Source organism: Augochlora pura, chromosome 5, assembly GCF_028453695.1.
Source record: "Augochlora pura isolate Apur16 chromosome 5, APUR_v2.2.1, whole genome shotgun sequence".
In the NCBI taxonomy this organism is placed as follows: Eukaryota; Metazoa; Arthropoda; class Insecta; order Hymenoptera; family Halictidae; genus Augochlora; species Augochlora pura.
In genome coordinates this window covers 17,061,139-17,070,717 of record NC_135776.1, presented here as the reverse complement: position 1 = coordinate 17,070,717, position 9,579 = coordinate 17,061,139, and the positions used below count along the sequence as shown (strand labels likewise).

The 9,579-nt window shown below is 33.2% G+C and overlaps 1 protein-coding gene across 1 annotated transcript in view; it reads left to right on the top strand.

The window, feature by feature from the left end:
- Positions 1-1,597: 1,597 nt before the first annotated feature.
- LOC144470065 (soluble guanylate cyclase 89Db-like) overlaps positions 1,598-9,579 on the top strand; it is an 8,243-nt gene continuing 261 nt past the window's right edge. The window contains exons 1-3 of the mRNA XM_078180873.1: positions 1,598-1,897; positions 6,824-7,023; positions 9,377-9,570. Coding sequence (XP_078036999.1) covers positions 1,856-1,897; positions 6,824-7,023; positions 9,377-9,570 — 436 coding nt within the window. The 5' untranslated portion in view covers positions 1,598-1,855. The remainder of the gene's footprint in view (positions 1,898-6,823; positions 7,024-9,376; positions 9,571-9,579) is intronic.

The window sequence follows — 9,579 nt, the reverse complement described above, 5'->3', positions numbered from 1 at the left end:
CAGTAATATTAATGTCAAATATATAGTGCCAGTAATATAATTCCAACAATATAATGCCAGTAATATAATGGCAATAATATAATGCCAATAATATTATGCCAGTAATATAACTCCAGTAATATAATGCCAATAATATAATGCCAATAATATTATGCCAGTAATATAACTCCAGTAATATAATGCCAATAATATAATGCCAATAATATAATGCCAGTAATATTAATGTCAAATATATAGTGCCAGTAATATAATTCCAATAATATAATGCCAGTAACATAATTACAATAATAAAATGCCAGTAACATAATTCCAACAATATAATGCCAGTAATATAATTCCAACAATATACTGCCAGTAATATAATGACAATAATATAACGCCAGTAATATAATGCCAGCAAGTTATCAAAGGTATACGCATTGCACGATTTTAAAGGCAGAATGCAAAATGATGCGTACAATTTCTGGGAATCACGTATTTCGAATGAACATGAACAATAATAAAGGCATATTATATTTCACTGGCATGTTTATACAATTTGCTTGATCAATTCAATTTTAATCCTGGAGCTTAATTATAATCTGTTAGAAATTACAGGCGGGAGCATAAAGCAGCGGTGAACTGGAATAATAATGATTCGGCAATTTCGTTCAAGAAATTCTTTACGGAACAGGCAAAATCCATTAGAAAAGGACAGAGATTCTTTCGTATAAAACAATTTATGTCATCGAGTTTAATATTCGTATAAATTCCAAGTTGAAAGTAACGCTCTCGCTTTTCGTTTTTTAATACCATCAATTTCATAATTAAACGTCGATTGGTTTAATTAGCGTCATAATAATACGAGAATTATTGTGAGCCAATTATCATTTACGTTGAAAATTAATATTAATTTTGTAAATTGATATAAATTTGATGACCCGTTAATAATATGTCTAATTATTTAAATCTACGAAATTTAAATAAATCAATTTTTCGAAGATTGTAACTAATAGAATAATTTATTATGGGGCTGACAAACACGCAGCTAGGCGTTAATTCTCTAAACATAATTTAATATCGACTTGTTTCCTTTTAACTCTGTGATCTGCAGATTAATCTTCCACCTATTCACACAGCTAATTATTTAACCCCATGAAATTAAAATAAAACAATTTTCTGGAGATTGTAAAGTAAAATTCCTTTCTCATAAATAACTATATTTTACTACTATAAAGTAAAATACCTTTCTCATAAATAACTATATTTTACCACTATGAAGCAAAATACCTTTCACATAAATAACTATATTTTACCACTATGAAGCAAAATACCTTTCTAAGGGATTGAGAAATACACACACAGGATCATTCGCACAGTTCACCCCACACCGCCGTGAGCGAATTTCGTCGTAGCGCACGTGCGCTATCTCTCCTTACCAAACGACGATGTTCCCTATGGAATAATAGCCACGGTGCGTGGTCATAAGGTGTCAAAAGCCTGAGGAAAGCGAGCGAGGTGGCCTGCGCAGAGGATCCGCGCGTGCATCGCACAGCCACCCTTCCCGTGGCGGCGAGTTACCCTCAGCGGCACCGTCGAAACTCAAACTTCGGCGCGTCGCCGGACAAGGAACAGTCTTCGTTCGGATCGTCGCAAAACGGAGTCGGGGCACATCCGTCGAAAAGCGACGAAGTCGAGGTAGAACATGCCGCGCGACACCTGACTCGATAAAACGCCGGTGCGACGCGCGGGCCGTCGCGACGATGCAACACGTGCCGCGACCGAAACACCTGTTCAGTTCAACGTGAGGCGCCGAATTTCATCCCGATCCGTCCACAGATTTGTCACATGATCGCGTGGAATCACAGACGGAACGATGTACGGCATGCTGTTGGAGAGTGTGCAGCACTTCGTGCAGGTAATGCGTGGGCCTGCGAGTCTTCCGCGTGGCTGGGTCAGAAATTACCCGCCTTCCGACCGCGGCACTCGTTTTCGTCCTCTGCGGTTCCACGTGCCCCTCTACCTTTTATTTTAAATTTTTTGTGTGGGTATTAACCCTTCGCGCTCGAAGCCATTGCAACATTAGAATTAAAATAATTTCACGCAGCATTTTCGTTCTGTATAACAAAGCGCATTTTATGTATATGAAACTGAGTCTCATAATTCATGTAACAGTTACATTTTTAACAAATTTTTAGCTTCGGTGATGTCTATATAAATAATTTTGGAACGTGGTATAACAATTTTAATTGCAAGTGCAAAGTTCGAGTGTAAAGGGTTAAGAGTCGAAAGGCGGGATCGAGACACATTTGATCTAAACTAAGCTAAATTAACACTAAACTAATATTTTATTTGGCAATTATAAAAACGATAGAAACACTTTCGTTAAAATTGATTAAATACATCAAATTGTTGGTGATAAAAACTGTGGGAATCTTAATTAAATAATAATATAACCTTTGTATAAACTTGTTGGTTTTATGAAGCAGAAATGCAGCGATTTTATTGGTCGATATGTTTAACGTTAAATCATGGAAAAAAGTAAAAAGCGAATTGTTATACTGTTCGTTATAAATTAATCGTTATTGTTATAAATTACCCCCTTGCCATTTTATAAATATCGGAACGAAAATGAAATTTATGCTGTCTACATTAATGCATAATTCAATTGCATGAAGGTCCGCGGACTGAACATTATACGATTCAATGAGATCGCCATATTTTCCATATGTGGGGCACGCCGTGATTGTTTTTAGATACAATGGAGTCTCTGGTAACAGAGTTCTCTATTGCCTAAACAGATGAACTTTTATGGGAGCTCGTACGCAAGATTCTTTATATTTGTGGAGTAGAAAACACGTTTGAGCGAAAGGGTGGAGAAGCTTGTTAACAAATGGAGCAAACATCTTGCGAAGTTAGGCGAACCGTCTTCTGAATTTGTCCCCTGTGACAGCCGAATCGAATAAATTCTGCGGATAGAGTGCGGATTACTTTTTGTTCCCCTTGTTTGGACCATTTCTATTATTACAGCGCGTTGAGCACTCTCTGATCTATTGTTTTATTTGACTCGCGTCTCTCCTTTCGATGTCTATATTGTGAGAGAATTCACGAAACTGTAGAAGGTAACGTAAAGCTAAAAAGCAAAGCTAAAACGCAAAGCTAAAAAACTAGGCTAAAAATCGAATTTTTATTCTATCATCGAAAAGAAAAAGAGGAGCTAATTTGGTGCTTGCTTTATTTTTTATTATCATCTGTCGAACGTAAAGAAAGCGGTAGTATATTGTTTATAATCCACGCTTCGACTTTATCAATTTACCAATTGATATTGAAAAAGGAAATTTATTCCTTCAAATTCGTCTATGAGCATTTTTAACGCGACGAGGAAGATTAATATTTAAAATAGAAAATTGAGAATTAACAATCGCTCCATTTATCATTATCTGTCGAACGTAAAGAAAGCAATAGAATATTATTTATAATCCACTTCGGCTTTACCAATTAACCAATTGACACTAAAAAAGGAAATTTATCCCTTCAAATTCGTCCATCAACATTTTTAACGCGACGACCAAGATTATTATTTGCAACAAAAAATTGGGAACAAACGCGTCGACAGTGGACGCACAATAATTCATCGGCCATAAATAAATTAACGGAACGACGGTGGGAAAAGGCAAACAGGAGGAACGAGAAGTCACGAGCGAAATAGAAAGCACGTGCGCGGCCGGGTGTAATTAATCTTAATCAAATCCAATTCGCGCCAATTAAGCTGCTAATGAAAGTTTCATTCGAACGTAATTGACACTTTGTATCTCGGTGAATTCGATTATCCTTTATTGATCCGCGATTGAGGGCTATGAAATCAATGTTTAAGCGACCGCTTCGCGGAACATAATATTCGAGAAGTTTGGATCGCGACGCGGGGAATCTCGTTCATGATCGTGTTACATTCTCGTCCTGCCCGGGAAGATAAGACGCCTCTGACGTTATCTGTATCGAGGAGTGCTTTATATTATATATTATATGCTTCTCGAAGGTAAGAGCGAGTCATCCCTCACTGTCAAGACGAAGAGGAATCTCGTGTGTCGGTGAATTCGCGATCGCGAGAATTGCGATACTTCACGGCGCGGATAAAATAGATCGTTTGTTGTGTTACATAAATTGAATCGACGCTGTTAATTTATTTTATGACAAGACGAACCTTCATAATATTATAGGTAACAATAATATGATAATAATATTGGTAAACATGTGTAAGTTTTTATATTTATATTGTCTGTAAATGTCTGAATTTTCAATAATATAAAACATTAATTTTCCGTGCAGATATTTGCTAACATTATACTATTATTACTTAGAAATAGAGATTTATATAAATTACCCATTTACGTCGTTTGCCTTAAATAGAATCTTTAAACTTTTTTAACTTTTCAAACCCTATTTTTACATTACATATAATGTTCAGTTATAAAATATGTGCGTCTTATTTTCTATATTCAACATCGGTGTCTAAATAATAAATGAATGAATTAAACATTTAAAGAAATAGTAATACCTCATTCAAGCTTTAAATCAAACAGTATTTCCAAATAATATTTACATATGCAAATCTTACACTGTCTAATTCGATATTTATATAATTATTTATTATTTCCCAAGCTATGATAATATCTAATTAAAAATAAAATATATTAATAACAATACTTTCCATAATAATTACAAAAGAATCTCGACCCTCTTTTTCTAAAAATTCTGTTCAAATATGATCCCTTATTATCATTACTATAATTATTATTACTTCAGACTCGCTCTGAACGTTTCGTCAAGGTCGTCGATAATTATTGTAAAATCACAGATTCCGCGAATGCCGTATCGGATTCTTCTCGAGTCGTTTAATCCGCGTCGTTGGAGCGGTCGCGCGACTGGAAAATTACTATCCCGTTAAACATTGCTCCCTTTAAGTTAACACGGTACGTTGAACTTGATTGTCGTCGACTCGTGCACGGCGGTGTTTACAAACGATCGTGGATATTTGTTGTTTATCGCGACGGTCGCGCGTATAATCGATCGTTTTAACAAAGGTGTCACGTAGCCCGCGAAGGAAACGGTTTGGAGGTACACACATTGCGCTAAACGAGATATCTGAATATGAATGGACACAGACTTCCTTTCGGTGTACCCGTAGCACCTTAATTGTACTGTAACGTTTTAAAAATAGAATACCTCTTCCGGTACTTAAGGAACACCTGTTGATTTCATTTCGCGCGTCATTGCCGATACGCTAGCGCGCAATTAAATAATGTGCAGCAAATAGTTGGGGTTCCTGATTACATAGAACTTTTGTGGCCCCCCCCCCCCCCCTCTCACTCTTTCTAAATGTACAAACTAGCAACTTATACTGTATTGTACACATGTACAGATTACACACATTATACCTTGTATAAAGCAGAAATACATATTTCTTACAGTTGTTATCATTGGATTTATTTATTGAAAAATTTTGTATGCTTTCTAGTAAATTAGGAATTTGATGGCATAATTAAAAATGTTGAAGTATTTACAATTTTTTGTCAGCTAAATTTGACCTTATTCGATACTAATATAGGATGTAAATATCTTGTGTTTACTCGTGAAACAAGTATTTCATTGAAATATAGGAAAATCAAATAAAAATATTAAAATACTATTTTATAATAATGGTATTGCAACTTAATAATTAATAAATCTAGATTAGTAAATCTATGTTAACAAATCTAGATTAGTAAATCTATGTTAACAAATCTAGATCAATAAATCCATGTTAACAAATCTACATTAATAAATCTATATTAATAATTCTACATTGATAAACCTATGTTAATAAATCTATATTCATAAATCTGTATTAATAAATCCAGATATTTAATTATTAAGCAGAACATCGCATATATGAACTGAATGTTTTCAAAATCATTGACAATCAATTTGCCGAACTCGACCACAATTATTTAAGTAACTAAATTGTCTAATATATATGTATAGAGAAAACTGTAAGATATTTTATTACAAACAGACTAAATTGTAGTATATTATTTACTTTTGAAACATTAAAGTACTAAGCTACAACCGAAAGCTAGTATTATCTCACCACAGATAATTCAAGTGCTTCCATGTTACCAATTTAGGGGAAACATATGGTTAATGATCGTCCTAATGTCGGTCGCCCGTTTATGATCGCGACGTATCATTCGACACGCACACGTGACCGGCCGGTTAACTAAAATTCGGTTATTAAACATTAATGATCTGCTTCGAGAAATTCGCGTGTCTATTTGGTATACCGTGCACAACAGGTTTTATTAATGTGGGGACCACATTCATTTTCGTGATTAGAGTCATTATGGTAGGGGAAACATTGATTATTCTATGGAGAGCCAGAAACCGGGCTTGATTGTGAGAATCAATTTGTCGTAAACGGACGGAAGAAATCGCTTTCCGTACAGTTATTGTTCCTCGTTGTAGCATCGTGCTCCAAACATGTTAATAACAATATATTTTGTCTTGTAACATTTTATTTTGTCTTATAACATTTCCTACGAAATTCCTAAGCTTTTTATTATAATCCTAATATTTTTTAGAATTTTTATTATTCTAATTCGTTCGAGCGACAATATTTTTTTATTGAAGCGAGAGTTATTAACTAATTTTAATACTGGAGATATTAATTTAAAAAAAGCGATTATTAATTTGCTTATGAATGCGTCAACGTGACGGAGAAAATGCAACGAAATTAACGATATACTACGGTGTAATAGTTCATTAATATTCGTACACTTTTTAATTTGTAATTCTACTTTTGCTGCAGTTGGAATATGGCGAAGAGGTTTGGTTGCAAATCTTGGAGAAGGCAGATTGCAAGCATATGGTTTTCAACACGCGACAAATATATCCTGACGAGCTTATGACTAATTTGGCAGCTGCATTGGCTGAATTGAATGGCGATTCGATAGACAATGTGATGCGATTCTTTGGCAAGTGTTTCGTAAGGTTCTTCAGCAACTTAGGGTACGTATTTTCTAATTACAAAATTAGTATATTTACTATTTTAATATATTTATTATATTACTATTTTTACTATTTTATTATATTTACCATATTACTATATTTACTATATTAACTCAATCGGTTAGCGCAATGGTTAGAGCGTACTATATTTACTATATTACTATATTAAGCATAGTACTATATTTACTATATTACTATATTACTATATTTATTATATTACTATATTACTATATAGACAACACTTAAAATTTCCGTGTCAACGCTAAACTAACAAATATACCAGTGCGTACGTCTTATTATTATTATTCCATATTATTATTGATATTATAAATCTATTCTATATAACATTATTCTAATATACTATACTTCCATAATATATATTCTCACTATTCTATATAATAGAGTACTCACTACTCTATATATACAACAAATTGTTATATCCGATTTATATTACAATAATGTAAAAAACATTATGTAAATTCAAAAAAGAGTCAACTCGAATTACAAAAGGACGAATTTTGTGCGCAAAAAGGTAATTTTGCCAAATGAATATAATTAGCAAAAGAATAAATTTCGATTGTAAAACCTTCGAATGAACCTATAACGATTAAAAGACAGCGAAGCATTTCTCGTTAATTGATTACCGTGGAGCACGTGACCGAACGTGCTCCAACGCTAGTGGATTCGTAATTGATAATAAGATCGGCGCAGTTGATGCACCTCGTGCATTTTGTTGCAGTCGATACTACAGTATTATCACTGTTAATGACCGCGGTTCGTTGGGCGTTCTATTTGATCATTAGATTCATTAGCTTCGATCGAATACTTGATTTGCATTTTCAGGTAATTAAAGGCGAACAAACGTGCCCTTTCAATCAACTGAAACGATAAGTTTCGTTGATCTTTTAATGACTTCAAATAACACGTAAAATATTTGTTACGTGAAGAATTGTTGCAAATAAAAGTTGCATGGTTTAGTAAAGGGGCACATAGTATTCTAAACATTTTTAGGTTATCTTGCTCCTTTATCAAGTTATCAAGGTTAACTTAAATTTTTTTAAAATAGAACTACATTTCTACCTGAATTTACTTTAAATTCTATATAAAAAATTATGTCATGTCTTTTTAACACTTTGCACTCGAGTAGCGACTCTGAAAAACCACTCGAGATTGTTACATTATATTTTAATCAGATATTGAATTAACAAGCAGAATATCGCATAGGTGAACTCAATGTTTTCAATCAATGAACTCAATGACAATCGATTTATCGAACTCAACAATAATTACTTAAATAACTATATTGTCTAATATGTATACAGAAAGCTGTATAATATTTTTTTATAAATAAAGTAAATGAGAAAATATTGTTTACTCTTTGAACGCTAAAGTTTTGAGAAAAAACACCATAGATAATTCGAGTGCTTCTATGTTAAAAATTTCATAAAATAATCAGATCTTTACTTCGTCAAATTTGTTTACTTATTAAAAAACTATTCAGAGTATAATTTTGCTATACAGATTTAATTCCATATGCCTAAATTGCACTAACAAGTCGTATAAAACTTTGTTAGTAATTAATGAGTATTTTCGATTTACAGTCGAAATTGCTTTTAGAGTGGAAAGGGTTAATCTGTGCCACACAAGGGAATTTGTTACAAACGATTTATTCGCTTGTCTCAATTACTTAATACTTCGTGCGGGGGAGGTGATAAGGGTCAGGTGTAACCCGATCGTATCAGCTTTCTTTCTCTCGAGGGAGACAATTATCCGAACGTAAAGTGAAATAGATGTTCTACACGGTTGTTATTAATCCATAAATAATTATTATTATCGGGATCAGTTTTTATATTTTCCGATATCGAAGCAACAGTTTTCTGTAATTAATATTGTTCACTTAGGAAATAAATTCTCGATTTCAATCGAATCAGGAAAATGCGACATGAAATCGCGAACAATTTAACGACGTGATCATCTTAAAAATTGTTTGTAAATTATATTCTTAGAATTGTTTTAAGAATTGATTGTAAATTATATTATTCTATTCTCACGATTTTGTGAAGATCGTCGTAAAAATTATTCGTAAAGTAAATTATATTTTTACAATTTCATTACAGAATAGTTTAAAAAGTATTGGTAAAATAAATTATATTATTACAATTTTATTGCAGAATAGTTCAAATATTACTAACTGTAATATTATTATTGTTTAAACTTTATTGTTACAATTTTACGCAAGATACCTTAAAAATCGTTTACAAAATAAATTATTACCTTTTAATCTTTTTTAAATAAAAATGTGTCCTACAAAAACTTTGCAGCAGACGGCAGAACGGTTTTGTGATTTTTACAGGTACGTTTGCACGATAAAGGCCACCGGTCGTTATTTTTGCGACTTTTTACAAAGCGTCGACAATATTCACATGCAGATGAGGTTCACGTATCCGAAAATGAAAAGTCCTTCGATGTACACGACGCACGTCGACAAGGAAGGCGTAGTGTTAGTTTATCGGAGCACTAGGCAAGGTTTTACACATTATTTCATGGGTAAGACAA